Source organism: Dermacentor silvarum, chromosome 3 (genome assembly GCF_013339745.2).
Source record: "Dermacentor silvarum isolate Dsil-2018 chromosome 3, BIME_Dsil_1.4, whole genome shotgun sequence".
In the NCBI taxonomy this organism is placed as follows: Eukaryota; Metazoa; Arthropoda; class Arachnida; order Ixodida; family Ixodidae; genus Dermacentor; species Dermacentor silvarum.
Window position 1 is genome coordinate 194,069,835 of NC_051156.1, and position 15,177 is coordinate 194,085,011.

The 15,177-nt window shown below is 45.9% G+C and overlaps 1 protein-coding gene across 1 annotated transcript in view; it reads right to left on the minus strand.

Moving 5' to 3' along the window:
- The window catches only part of LOC119446390 (cationic amino acid transporter 4-like), a 135,583-nt gene extending 130,703 nt beyond the window's left edge, over positions 1-4,880 (minus strand). The window contains exon 1 of the mRNA XM_049664110.1: positions 4,518-4,880. Coding sequence (XP_049520067.1) covers positions 4,518-4,535 — 18 coding nt within the window. The 5' untranslated portion in view covers positions 4,536-4,880. The remainder of the gene's footprint in view (positions 1-4,517) is intronic.
- Between the last annotated feature and the right edge of the window lie 10,297 nt (positions 4,881-15,177).

Genomic DNA, 15,177 nt, shown 5'->3' on the forward strand with positions numbered 1-15,177 from the left:
AAGTCTCGGCGGATGCACAGCGTGAGACGTAAACGCCGTGATGTGGTGAGGATGCAGACGATGCATGATGCTTTGATGCAGACGATGCATGATGCTTTGATGCCTGATGTTGTAATGCATGATGCATGATGCTTCGATCCATGATACTTGACGAGGAAAGAACGGTGAGGAGCGTTACACTGGCAGAGAGTACTGGCAAACCTATAGTTACATTCAAGGATTCCGTACATCTGGTGTCACAGTGGGACGTGGCCATTTCGGAGCAGCAGGAGCTTGATGTGGGCGAGTTGGTGTAACCTACTTGAAGAAAAAAAAATAAAGAAACAGCGCCAGAGAGACGAGGACGAAAAGAAGACAGGTACAACCGACAGGCGCTAACTTCTAACTAAAATTTTATTTGAAGAAACGAGGTTTATGTACATGAAAATTAATTGCTCCCTCGTGACGTCATGAACTCCCTATCGCATCAAAAAGGCAATCTCTTTGTCGGCAAGTGCCACTAAATGGCAGCTAATGCACGTGCCCTTGGCGCTCACAATGTAAAGAGATTGCGTGGGCAATGTCTTTCTGTTTTGTTTTGTTTTTGAGGAAAACGCTGTTTTGTGCATTGATGCACAAAGTTGAATGGAACGCCCATGCATTTCGTCGGACAGTTTGAAAATTAATATATCGAAACTGGTTCAGTGCTGAGAATTCGTTCCAAGTGGATACGCCTTGCGAAATCAGCGGCTATACTTCTTAGATTGAAAGATGCGACGTAGAATAATTAATTAAAAAGTTAATTAGCGTAATTATGTTATTTATTCAATTAGGCGTTTTGATTTCTCGTTGAAGTAATGGCCGCCTCATCGAGTTGTTTAGATCAAGTGTTAGAATTCTGTTATCTGCCACAGGCAATTTTTAAAAATTTGGCGCAGCTAAAATGAAACACCCTGTATGTCCAGTATTTCTTCATTCCTCCTTTCTTTCGTTCTTTAATTCCTGCTTTCTTTTCACCCTTTCTTTTTTTTTTCTGGTGAAGGATGCCTATTCACACTACCAGCTTCGCTGATTAATGCAAAGTGGTTTTGCAAGACCCCCGCGCCGCGCCCTTGTCAATTTTTTTTTTTTCACACGCGATAAGTTCTGTAGAAATAAATTTCAAATCGCAGAAACTTTTGCGGCACTCTAGAGTTACATCTATTTGGACTTACAAACGAAGTTCGATAAAATCAAACGTACAGTCGGCGTCGTCACAAGTTTGTGGTACGCAGGTTCCGCGAGAAAGACGAATTTCAACCCATATTTTTGCTTGCAGCTATAGTAAGGCAGGGCAAGGATATATATACTAGTTGCGTACCCTAGTAGAGGTATCAAATCTGAAATCCCAGCTGTGTTACAGGATGCGGGTTCATGAAAAATTCAGCTTTCCCTCAGAATTCTGCGCCCCTAAGCTTCCGACGCCTACTGCGCAATGTAAGTAATAGGCGCTTTCACTTACTGTCAAGTCGTTAACAATCAGAATCTTCGATAGCGTTTGATAAATTGTGACGTTTTATCAGCAGAGGGGACCAATGGAAGCCACTCTGTGCGAATGACACTCACTTCGGAGACCAAAGCCGGGAAAACTTGAAGGGGAGATTTACCGTACTACGATCGATATTTAGCGGCGTGGCCAGCCAGCCTGACATCACATAGAGGAAACACTCGTAGATAATTAATGTGAGCAATCGTAACCTTATCATGTCGCACACGACTTCTGTCATCTCCGTTGTGTTGTGCGGAGCTTTTACATGCAATTGTTTCGGCAGCATTTTGCGACTGTTCAACGGATTAGTCAGCACTAAGGCATTTCACTCAAAACGCATGCCTTCCACAGGAAATGTGTAATCATGAAAAGAAAAAAAAAACATTCGTGACGGAATTTTAATAAATTTTCATGGCACTGACAGCCTCTAAGCTGGAGTGGCACCGGAATACATGGACACTATAAGTAGTTCATTAACTCATAACGCTATTAGCAATGATTTGATTTCATTATATCTCTCTCTTCGTTGCATCAAATGTCCATTTAATGCAATAGCAGCAAACTGAAGCCGTCCGTATCGTTTGTATAACATGGCCCGATCCTGGAGGTATTGTGTACTCAAGGACGCGCGTGCCGACGCTCATTGAACCAATATGTGCGCCCCCAAGGAGGTTAGTGTGCTCCGAGGACCTTTATAAGCCCTCGTCGCTAGGTTTTTAGATGCTATAGCATTTTAACGATCAAAGCTTGGCCTTCGGGTCTCGACGATCCGGCGAAGAAGGGTGAGTGGTAACGAGCCACGTCAAAGGAGGTGGGGCTGCGTTTACGCGGACGTGCGGCAGGCAGCAGATTGGGAAGAGTGGCCGCTTGCTCACGCTAGTTCAGGCGACGAGAGAGAGAGAGAACAAGAGGCGACAGGCCGAAAGGTTAACCAGAGGAAGTGGCTGGTTGGCTACTCTGCACAGGGGGATGGGGTAAGGGCAGAGAAGACGAGGAAAACAAGAGTGTTGCCTATGTGGGCAGTGAAGTTAGCGTCCTGGCAAGATGGCTTTGCGATATTTCAGTTTCTAGTATTACCAATATTAACGTGGCCACTATGACAAGTATTACCATCATCAAAAAAAAAAATTCTTGCGGTAGAACGCCCCCTATTTCAAAAAATAACAAACAGGATTCTGGTCAGTGACCGAGTGAAAAGTTATTTAACGTTTCGTGGAAACCGTATGGGTTCTGAAACGTCAATTAATTCTTAATCGGTCGTACACAGAAGCCTTTATACTTTGTTTCTTTTTTTTTTTTTTTGCTAACATGCTACCAGGCCGGACGGGCTTTGGTCGAACCCCTGACCACGAGAACGCTCTCCAACGGTGCTTTACAACTTCCGTAAGAAATGTCCACCTCCCAGAAGCGCTCGGAATCAAAGCAGATGGAAGCATTAACCACTCAGCAGTCGAGATAAGCAAACGAACGTTTAGATTATTGGTGAACGAAAAAAAAAGCAAAGAATAGATTAACAAAACGAGAGTCAGTACTGGCTACATGCAACTGTACAATATAGGGATACAGGCTCCAATAAAAAATATCAAGAAGAGATAGGCAAGATTTTTGCTAGAGTGCGGTAGATGTTGCAAAGCCTGATTAAATCAAGCAAGGTCGGTGGCTATTTGTTGCCACCCCGTTTTAAAAGGGATGCCAATTATTATCGTCATCATCATCGTCATCATGCGTAACAAAACATTTCGATGGGGCATGGCGAAGGAGCCTTTATTAAGGCGCGTTACGATTACACCCAGCTCCTTATGCGACAGTCCATGGTGACGTATTTTCGCCACCCAAATGTTACAGCTAGGATAGCTGAAGATCGAGTATCTAATTGCAGGTTATGCGGCGGAGCCTACATGAAAACGTTGTGAGTTCTGATGTCAATGTTCACTGTTCCGCAGCGTGATTTAGAGGCCCGCAGCAGTAATGCACTGCGACATTTAAAGGCATGAAGAGTGTTACGTCACCAAGATGCGCCAGCACTGTCATCAAATTCCGCGCCAAACATTGACAAACCATATACTTGTATATCTACTGGCGTGAATTTTCCCGGTAGTCAAGATTAATAGACGCAGTTCTCAAATGCTTTTAAACAATGTTTCACAAGCTGGTTTGCGAGGATTGTTACTCGAAGCGGCGAACAGCGAAGAACCGTCAACTTAAGTCGCCTATTCCCTTTGTCTGTTACTGTGCACGTCCGTTTGTAAACATGCCGCATGTCTATATATGGTGGCCGTTATATCATCATCATCATCATCATCATCATATAACGGCCACCATATATAGACATGCGGCATGTTTACAAACAGACGTGCACAGTAACAGACAAAGGCCGTTATATACAGTTATATAATTGCGCGACTGGAGATTCCGGCTCTTACTTTTCATTCTGAGCAAGCGTCCCCTGCTCCTTCTTAATTTGCTGGCTAAAGGAGTACTATACTGACATAAATTTTTAATATTGTAGGAAATGCACCGTAAAAGAATAACGCATGAGCAAACCAGAAAGGGCGGAAAACGCTTCTAAGATATCTTTATTTGATGCTATAGTCGGTGGTCCCGAAACACTGGACCCGGCATATATAATCACCATTAATCGTGGTGTCATATGACACCGAGCAAATTTGACTGGCGTCGTGAACCATAAGGCTATAGGTGTTTGGATGTTGATCGTGAACGAATAAACAAGAATGCTGCTCATGTTCCCTCTGGCTGCCCTCGCGTGTAGCAGCCGCATCGATTGCAGGAACGATGACGTCATCACGCATACGCCTAGCCTGAGTACTGAAAAAGAGCAAAGTACTTAGATTGATCCGACACTTGCAACAATTTCTTCCAGGGTTGAAAGGGCTTTGACCTTCCTTTAACGCGCAACGAAGGAAAAGTTGCGAACGTGGTGTCAGTATTCACTTAACGCAAATTCCTCGGCGTACGAATGAATAAAATTTGCACATAGTTTCTTACTCACCTTTTCAAATTGCCGCATTGTCAAAGAGGAACCGGACGTGGAGCTGCTTCTGTTACGCTCGGCGCAGCCAGGACTTGCCTCGGAGTGGACGTCGATGGACTGATACTGACCCTTTTCCGGCGGAAGCGCCTTCGATGATGACAGCGATGTACGCAGCAAACTCTCGCGTTCCAGCGTCTGCGGCTTAGCGACTGGCTGCGGCGGCAGCAGTGGCGCTTTTCGACGAACGACGTCGTCGCACCTGGCCCCGTCGTGGAGTTCTTTTTCTTCGTCAAAGGGTCCGGGCTGGTTGGGCTGCGGTTAGGCATACGCCCGCGTCGTCACGCCGGCCGAGCTCGTTGCACGACGCAAGTTGGGCTAAGGAGGATAGCCTGTCGGCTAATGCAGTGCCTTTGCAAGGCTCCGTGCGGAACTAGGGTTAACGTGGCGCACAGCAGCTACAGCGGCAGCGGCAGCAGCTTGTACGCGGCCGATCGGTCGTTCGTGCCACTTCGTTGAACGAACCTCACGAGCTTCGGGTATAGACAAAAAAGTAAAAAAAAAAAAAATGCTCGCCCGCACACTCACGACTCTCGAGCATGCAACTAGCGTTTCGGCCCGAAAAAAAATAAAGCGTGCGCGCCAACAGCTGCGCCGGAGTCGCGGCCCTCCATTGCGGCCGGATTTGCCCTCTCCTGGTTCGCGCGCGCTCACGCAGGCTGTTCGCAGACGTTCTCCACACGCTGACTGCGTGCCGCGGGCAGACGCCAAGGCACAGATGACGTTCGAAAGAAATTATTGGCACTGCGATGTCGAACTCTTGAAAAGACCAAATCGCTTCGCCGGTGAAAGCGCTGGTGTCATTACAAGCACGGTTCAATGTATGTAAAGTGGAGTAGCTGAGTGAAAAAGCTCCATATCAGAGACAGCGAGCATGTGAGTGAGTGAGTGAGTGAGTGAGTGAGTGAGTGAGTGAGTGAGTGAGTGAGTGAGTGAGTGAGTGAGTGAGTGAGTGAGTGAGTGAGTGAGTGAGTGAGTGAGTGAGTGAGTGAGTGAGTGAGTGAGTGAGTGAGTGAGTGAGTGAGAGAACAAGGTACGGGATAATCAAGTGTATAGGCACTATGATCTATATAGCATTGAGGGGAGGGAGTGACTAAGCAGCTCGGTGACCGGTTAACTGAGGCAATGGTTATATAATTGGCTGAGTAAGTGAGTGACGATGGAGTGAGTGACGAGTGGTTGATATGCGAGCGCAGGACGTCATCACAAGTGCCTTGCGCCTTCTCACATGTTGATTTTTTTTTTTTTGCCTGTGATGTGATGCCCCAACTGCCAGGCGTTTTGAGAGCGCTTCGCCTGGCATGTTTGCTATTCGGTTATGCATAGCCAAGCACCTATAAAGATTTACTGAACTCCGTGCTCGCTCTGTGAACAGCTGTGGCATGCTCGGCTGTCTGTGTTGCCCTAGCGGCGTCTCTCAGATAATGAGAGAAAAATAAGTGGGGTACGGGGAAGCGCGCTTGTAGGCAGCCTGTGTCCTTGCCGTGAAGCTCGAGCGACAATGCGAACAGCTGCGCCTTACGCGCTGTTTCGCATGGCCGCAGATGTATCCCATTGAGGCTTTTTCGGCAATGTTCCTGGCACTCTCCTTTTAGTGCTGTACCCCGTACGGTAAGCAGAGAGGCCAAAGACGCACACTCTTCGTTTATGGAGCTCGTGAGTGCTGAGGAGAATGTTATTAATTGTAACGAGGTTTATTGGACTCGTCAAGCTGCAGCGAGAAAGTCAGCGGCAGCAATTATAGCTCATCTAGGATCGGCGAACTGGCCGCGCGCCACACGCGATGGCGACCGCGCTTTCTATATGTGCGGATTTTCTTCTGGCTCCGAGACACGCAATGACGACGAGATTTTCCAGTGCCATTCTTCTTCCTTACATATTAAGTATTTCATTTTCTGTGAGTGCATACTAGGGCTGTAAGACAGAACTGGACAACTCGAAACCAGCGAGGTCCGAAATCAACTTCTCCGGGAGCCCCATAGGTCGTACTTCGCTTGGCAACGTTGCATAATTAGCTTGCGGAAAAGGAAGTGTGTTTGGAGTCATTCGTTGCTGTCCTAAGCACGTCTTGTAATGTGACGTTGTTCCTTTCTGACCGAAGGCGTCTTTTGCACAGATTCATCAAAGAAAACGCCCGCTCATGGAGACTGGGCTCAATAAATTCTACAATGACGATTCCACAATGCCAGCAGTGGCGGATGCCCGACTATTTCGCCAATCCTCTGGTGGGAGGAGGGGCGCCCAGAGACGTTCGCAAAGCTCCAGAAGGCCCCCTTTTCGAGATGAAAACCCACATAAACAATCCACAAATTTGTGCTGGTTATCCATGAACCAAGATTGCATTCAACAGCTCAACAGTTCAATAAACTTTGTCGTATTTCGGCTGCGCTTCAGAGGATTACTTACTTTCTCTAAAGCTTAATGAAGTACACCTTCACAAAAATATTCTTTCTTCGATTAAGGCTTTCTACAAGGTTGTTCACAGCACGTAGTCGCTAGCGATTCTTCGTCCTCTTGTGCACCTGTAACATATGGGGTTCCACAAGGGTCTGTCTTTGGGCCCCTGCTCTTTCTTATTTTTTATTAAAAAGTTACCAGACAGTGTTCAGTTTTCTTCTATTAAATCATTTGCAGACGATTGTGTAATTTACCACAAAATTACTATCCCTGTTGACTCTCGTAAAATTACAAAGTGACCTTGACAGAATTTCTTCGTGGTGTAATATCTGACGCATGAGCCTAAATGTTAACAAATGTAAATTTATGCAGGTATCTCGTCTTCTAAACAACAATATGAACGCTCTTGCTTATTTCATTAGCAGTACCAGACTAGATGGTGGTGGTGGCGGTGGTGATGATGTTGAAGCAGGCGGGGTTAGCCTGGCATACATAGCCGGCAGTTGTTCCGCCTGATCCTCCTTTGAGTTGAGAGGCTAGACTCTGTTGAGTCCTTCAAGTACCTTGGGCTTCATATCACCAATAACCCTGCATGGAATGTACACAATGAATGCGTGATTAACAATGCAAATCGTGCACTAGGGCACCTAAGCCGTAACTTTACAACTGTATCGAGTGAACTTAAGCTAACCCTCTACAAAACACTTGTTCACTCTAAACTAGAGTATGCTTCGGCAATCTGTAACCCTTCTCAATCTACTCTAATACAACTAATTGAAAGGGTTCAAAATCGTGCTTTTTGTATTATGTTGTCTAATTATTCTCGTTACGCCAGTGTTACATTTATGAAACTTACCCTTAGTTTAACTGAAATCCCATCCCGTCGTAAATGGGCACGATTGTGTCTTTTTCATAAGATCTATTATTTCAACCCCACTCTAAATGAACAACTTATAATGCCCCCGTCATACATATCATACCGTTGTGATCACAAACTTAAAATTGGTGCGCCGTCTTGTCGAACAAAGTTGTACCAGGATCCCTTTATTCCAAGAGCAAGTCTGGATTAGAACCGCCTGCCTGTTTCCATTGCCAGTATTCCGCACAATGCAAGTTCCAACACAGCCGTAAACTACACGCTGTGTTAAAACTTTATTCCTGCACACCTATGTCTTTGTTGTTCATGTATACCACTCATTTCTGTGATGCCGTCGGGCCTGGAAAGTATTTTAACAAACAAACAAATAAATAAATTATTCAGTGCATACGCCCACTTCTTTTTGTGAAAAATTCGCACAGCGATATAAGTACCAATCCCTAAAACTTGCCGTGCACCTATAATTCGCTGACCGAGTTTGAGAGAGATTAGGAATGACTTAATTGCATGCTCGCCTAAAAGTACCCAGATTAACTCTTTTCCGGAACAAGAGTGTTCTTGGTGATTAGACAGCGAGTCCACAATAGATGAGAAAAAGTTTAATTTCAGCAAAATTCCTTTGCGGAAAAAAATTTAAGCGTTTTACTTATCAAGAACCATGATCTGATTGCGAAGCAGACCGTAGTGAGGAACTTCGGATTTACTTTGACCACCTGGGGTTCTTTATTGTGCACCCAAATCCTTCACGAGTGCTTTTACATGTTCGCCAACATCGAAATCTTAAAACTCTTGTGTACTTAAGTGCAAGTTACAGCACCTCAGGTGGTCAAAAGCCTAAATACCCCCGTACTAAATCGGGTAAAAGCTTTTCTGGCCGCTCGCCAGTAGTTTGTCCATGGCAACAATTATTATTCCTCTCGTGTCCCGTTCTCTCAGGTGTTCCTCAAGGCACCGTTCTGTGTACCTTTCTGGTTTATATAAGGGAAGTGGTTAATTGCACTCAGTGCCAAGCGCGAGTGTTTGCCGCTGACTGGGTCATCTATCGTCCTATATACAGCTCGTATGATCCACTAATCCTGCGATCCGATTTAAACTGCATTAAATCTTGGGGTGCATCATGGCTAATGTCAATCAATGTCTCCAAAACTGGACATATTCCCTTTCTTCGCAGGCAGTCCTCCCTGTTCCCTACATGTAACATTAAGGGCTCTGAAATTCCCTGTTGCATCAAATTCAAATATTTGGGCATTAACTTCACTTCACACCTATCCTGGTGCTCCCACATATTGTCTATTGTGAACGAGGCTAATCGCGTACTCGAATATATGGGCCGTAATTTGGCACTCGCCCCTCCCTCCGTTTAAATTCTGTCCTACGAAACCTTAGTTCACCCATAACTAGAATACGCCGCCGTCTATACCATTTTACCCATGTTAACATGCTAGAGGCCGCCCAAAGCTGAGCTGTTAGGTTTGCCTACTCTTATTTCTCTTGCTTCACTGGCGACTCCGCACTTAAACTCACAGCCTTTCTAGCGTGTTTAAATTCAGAGCACTTTAACCCTTGCTCTGACGGCGCTTGATCTCTCGCCTCTGCTTTTACTATAAGCTCTGTCATACTTAACTTGATGTATATAGCTCAACATGCTACGCAGGACGGCAGAGGAGACGGAGACACAGTCTGATTGTTGGCCGATTGCTGCTCCCTCGTACTGCGCACAGCACTTCCGATCCCCTTATCCTGCAATCCAGTTTCAACTGCATCACACCTTGGTGTGCGTCATAACTAATGTCCCTCAATGTCTCAAAAACTGTGCACACTTCCTTTCATCGCAGGCAGCCCTACCTGTCGCGTTATGTATACCTCAAGTTAAACAGTGCCCACTAGCCCACCGGTCTGTTCTTCTATGATACTTCGCGTGCTACTTCCATAACCATTCCCTCTTATCGTAGCTCTCCCCTCATAAGTCATCATAAAGCTGTTTACCCACCGCCAGTGCGCTTCTTGTCGCACTTGAACCTCATTCTTCATGCAAACGGCACGGGACTCTAAACCATCACCCGTCAACGCCATATAGATAGCACCGAAAACATGGTATTCAAGGACGTCATCGAGCACTTCGCCACGTAATTTGACCAACACCTCATGTAGTACCCCTTGCGGGGGCATTTGAGGAGATAAACAAATAACATTAAATAAATAATGCGGAGTGAGAGAGATAAATGAGATGATCCCCCATATCGAAATGCGGCCGCCGCGGCTGGTACTGAACACGCTAAGTCGAGCTCAGCATTGCAGCACCACAACCTGCACCACAGCCAGGCTACTGCGGCAGGTTTATTCACTGCGGAATAGACTACATTTAAAAAAAAAGCAAGCTTTAGGCCAGACAAACAGCTGTGATTACATTTCAGCTCAAATTTAAACAAACCCAATATGTTCGAAATGTATACCCTGCAGGGCCCCGTACTATACATGACAAAACAGTGCCAAAGACACGTGGCAGGCTAGAACATAGCAGTTCATGGCCGCCTCGCAGCTTTTTTCTCATAACATAGATCCCTGTCATTCTCCTCTTTCATCGTGCTGGACAATATAAGAAGTAATCAGCGTCTAAGTAGCACGTCCGAATAGAGACATAAATGTTGTTGTTGAAACGATGGATGAATGGGCATGTTGGTAATCCATGATTAATGATAGCAGCTCAGCGCGGAGGGGTAACGACACGACGAAAACAAGAGAGGAAATGACGTCGTCGTTGTGGTTGTTGTCTAATAAGGTTACTCCTTTTCCTATATTACACGAAAATGAAACATAACTGTAAACAAAACCAAAATAATGCCAACCGGAAGAAGCGATCCACAGCACTCGCATTATGTAATAGAAGTACGTACACTGGCACGCTCTACTTGAGAAGTTGCAAAAGAAAGCCCTCACACATGCGCGTCTTTAACATCTTGTGTTTCCGGAAGGATTTGCTAAAGCCCGCGAAGAAGATTCGCGCCTTCTCGCATTTTAAAGAGACCCGGAAATGTTCGACAGATGGTGAAGCTGCTACACACCACCACCACAATAGAACTCCGCGAAGTATGCAAACACTCATCTCATAGTTTGGATCCGCAACTACAGCTGCGTCTTTCGCCAGGGATGTCGCGAGCTGGAGAAACGCTTCTGCGCATTTCTGTGGCTTGGCGAGCCCTTCTTCCTTATTTCTATTCATTTTTTATGCGGAATGGCCGACCACGCTGCGACAATTGTGGCCTCGAGAAGACGAGTGTGCGCCTCCTTTGTGAATTCGTTCACAAAGGAGACACGCAATTTATTCGTTCGCATGGCCTGACTTTATGCTGCACGAACAAAACGTGAAATTTCATTGTGGTTGGTCTGAGCGGCTCGCGTATAGCGCCGTTTGCATAAAACGCTGCCACATTTTAGGCCCAAATAACAAAGAATGTTTAACCATTATCGTCGGGTAATTTCTGTTCTGTCGGCACCAAACATGGAGATTATACTCTGCAATAGAAAGCGCAGCATATCCCTTGTATGGCTTACTATACTTATTACACATTTTTACAGCGCCATTTCGACAAATACTGCGCCTGCAATGTTAATTGTCATGTAGTGGTAAAAATTAATCCTTCCCGCTAGAATTCTTGCGAGCACTTGCTGCTGAATTTTCTGTGTTAATTAACTCTTCCATTTCAAGGACGAGGTGGCAGCGTCCTTCTTCAAATTCGGGTATGACACAACCTACAGGTGGAGTGCGGAAGACAGGCGTTAGCATGCAAGTGGAGCTTATCAACATTTCCGGCTAACTGGTTTTAACCTCTCCACCACCTATTACATGGGTCGCTTTGTAGAGACTGAGGTATAGAAAGTACTTCGGATACTTCATTTATCTATGTTATCTAAGAAGAAAATATAAAAAAATTATTAATAGCAATGAAGTCGAGTGTCTGACGGAATCCCATCTAGTCAACGGAATCCCAAGATCATAGTCAACAATACATTCAGGATCGACCAAGGTGAAATGTATTCAGTTGAAGAACGTTTCAGACCCCCAGGAGCATTGTTGACAATCACATGATAATAAAGAATTCGTCGGCCCTTCCACTCCGTGAAGATGGTTAACCAGATGGTTCTCACTGGGTTAATCCCGAGGGTTCATTAAAGTATGTCTCAATTATGAGGTTACACACACGTTCAGCTGCGACGGAGAGAATGACGTCACTGACGGTATGCCCGCAGTCCGCCGTTGTCGCTTGCGTTCGATGTCTCGAGTTTGCTCGGCTGCGTGGTTAGCAGCATTCGCCCGCCATTGCCGCTCGTGATTCTTCAAAATTAAATTACTTCAAAATCAAATTTTGGACCTGTTTAAATCTTTGTCACAATTCATTAACGCCGCCGATGCACGGAAACACTGGGACGACACAACACCGACGCGGCCCCGATGTCATTATTCGCCGACGGTCGCACCAGTCGCGGGTTAACGGCAGGCAACCACGTCATACCTGCACGTCGATGTATAGACACTCTGTCGCAGTGAATACGCATTTACAGGAACCCTACTCAGTCACGGCGAGCCATATCATTGGGCCTAAATCCAATCGTCGGGATCACGTAAGCGTTAGCAAGTAAGATTTTCGACCCGCCGACGTATATACAGTAGCCCGAACGAAGTTTGTGTTACAGGATTGAGGAGGACAGGCAAAGCGGATAAAATCATTCCGTCTACACCACTACACAAATGTGTATGTGACAGTCACATCTGTTTCCGACTTGCAGGTAAACATTTAGTTCTTTATTTCGATAGAAATTATATATAGACACTCCAAGAAAGTTTTTGCCGTCGTCGTCACCACTGGCGTCGGCGTCGCCATGAGGTTCCGTGTATGTTTAGGTATTTGTGTGCTATATGCCACGCCATGTTATATGATATGCGGTATATGCGGGTTATAATGCCACACCATTCTATCAATAAAGTTGCTCATACCAGGTCTAGACTCTTGACAAAAATATTCCTCAGAAATCTGAAAATGGCAGCCCACAAACAACGGTCATGGAAAAAAAAGCAGCGACAGCGCATGCTTTTTATCTTAAATCTTCTCGGGCTTAACTATTAAAAGTGCGAAACAATAGCACAGCTCAAACCAAAAAATAATGCAACCTCCGGGATCGGCAGGAATGAGGTTTGAAACGTACCCGATAGAGAAAAGTGGTGGTAAAGTCGCGAAGAAAGGGATTGGCTTTAATTATTAAACATGAGTGAAACTTACGGATGGCGGAATTCAAACACAGGACCCCTAGCCCAACAGCTCGTTTTTACTTAGCTTACGTTTACTTCAATTCATACTTCCATTAGAGCCAAAGTGTTACACTGTGATACTTTTAGAATTGCTCCTGTGCTTTAGCTGATGTAAAACTAAGCATTTAGCTTTCCCGACCACGGGCGTCACCTTGGTCGACGCAGCTGAATATCACGACGGGCACCGCTTCGCGGCGGCTACCAGAGTAGGCGGCTCGCTCAAACATGTCGCCAGCATTGTAACCCAAAACGCTCTTGAACAGCCGAGGAAGTGGCCATCGCCCTGGCCACCCTCGATTCGGACTGCTACACCATCGTGAGCGATTCCCGCACGGCAATCAGCAATTACATCAAAGGTCGTATTTAAAAACAAGCACTACGCATCCTACACCATGCCCCTCACTCACCTGAAACCCAAATTACTCTCGTCTGGTTCCCAGCGCACGCCGGCGACGTACATCCGCACCTCACCAACCTCAACGAGGTCGCTCACTCCGTAGCACGAGGCCTTGTCAACCGTGCCGGAGACAGCGCAGGTGCACCCGCGGAACGCGATCGCCTCACCAGCTACAACGACCTTACCAAATCATTCTATCTCGAAAGAAGAATCTTCCCCATCCCTCAGCACAAGCTAAACAGAGCACAGGCAGCCACTCTTCGCCTGTTACAGACAAACACGTACCCTCACTAACACGTTACAACCGGATCTACCCAGACACCTACCCTATAGTAACACTTGCAAGATCTGTAAGACTTAGGCAGCATCACTTCCCCGCATGCTATGAGAATGTAAACACCAATATCCGACAATTAATACTGTGACCCTCTCCTCTCGTCGAGATGGCACGCCGCCCTGCGCAGCTCCCACCTCAACGACCAACTCTGGGCTACCCAGCAAGCCTGCGAGGCGGCGAAGATCGAGGCAAGACCTCGATGTCCCCACGTGGGAGGCCTAGGTCCAGCCAACTAAACTGCTGGTTTCAATAAAAATTTGTTCCTCCTCCTCATAGCTTTCCGGACTTTGTCGGTCACGGACATGGTGATAAAAGATTATGGGGCACTGGGTGCTTAGATACAAATACGTGAATCAGCGGTCTCGGAGGTCGCGGGTTTGGTGTTATGCAACCTCCTCAAAAGGAATGGTGCGCTTCACAAACGTTCACTAATAGTCCGTTACGTTGTTTATAAGCACGGTGAGTAATATATACCAAAGCTGCTGCTGAGTGGCCAGCCGCGTTTGCTTAGTCTAAACAACTCGTGTGAAAGATGCATAAAATCGGCGCATGTGCTGTTTTTCTTTTTGATTCACGTTTCGCGTCATTTATACGCTATATTCTCGTACTTTTGCACGTGACTATTGTGACACGCAACAATAAATAAGTACAAATAGGGTTGAACAAATGACAAATGAGTTCGCTCTATTTAGGACATTTTGTCATGACGGTATGGTCCGTGACGTCCTTCAGAGATCACCAGTTTTTTCAAACGTATCTCTAGTAGTATAGTCGAGTCTGGTAGCACGCGGATTGTTAGTTTACGAAGTAGGTTAACGTTGCCATCGCTTGAAAAAGCGCCTTCAACAGTAAATGCTCCATATGTCTTGTTTTACTAAATTTGTTAGAAGGAGAACAAGCAGAGAGAGGCTAAGAGCGAAAGAGCATTTTGTTGGTAAGAAGGAGGATGGGAAAGAGAAAGGCAGAAGATAGGGAATGGTTGGTAAGAAAGGATGGTGAGTTGTTGGAGGCCTCATTCCAGCTATCGCTTGCAGCGTTCTTCACCGCGTCGCCGATGAAAACCACGAGCCCCTTTTGGTCTTGGCATGAGGTGGCTGTTGTCAGCCGCTCGGCAGTAGGCCGGTTTAGTGGCGAGATATGCTGAGGAATAGGAAGAGAACATACCCTCTTGTGCCACTGCGACGCTGAGGGTGAGTGCCAAGTTCATTGTGAGAATGAAGAGTTGACACAATATCGATAATTGTTTTGTACATGGACTAAAGTTATTAACTGGTTAAATTCGGCTGACAAGTCTCGATGTCGTACCAC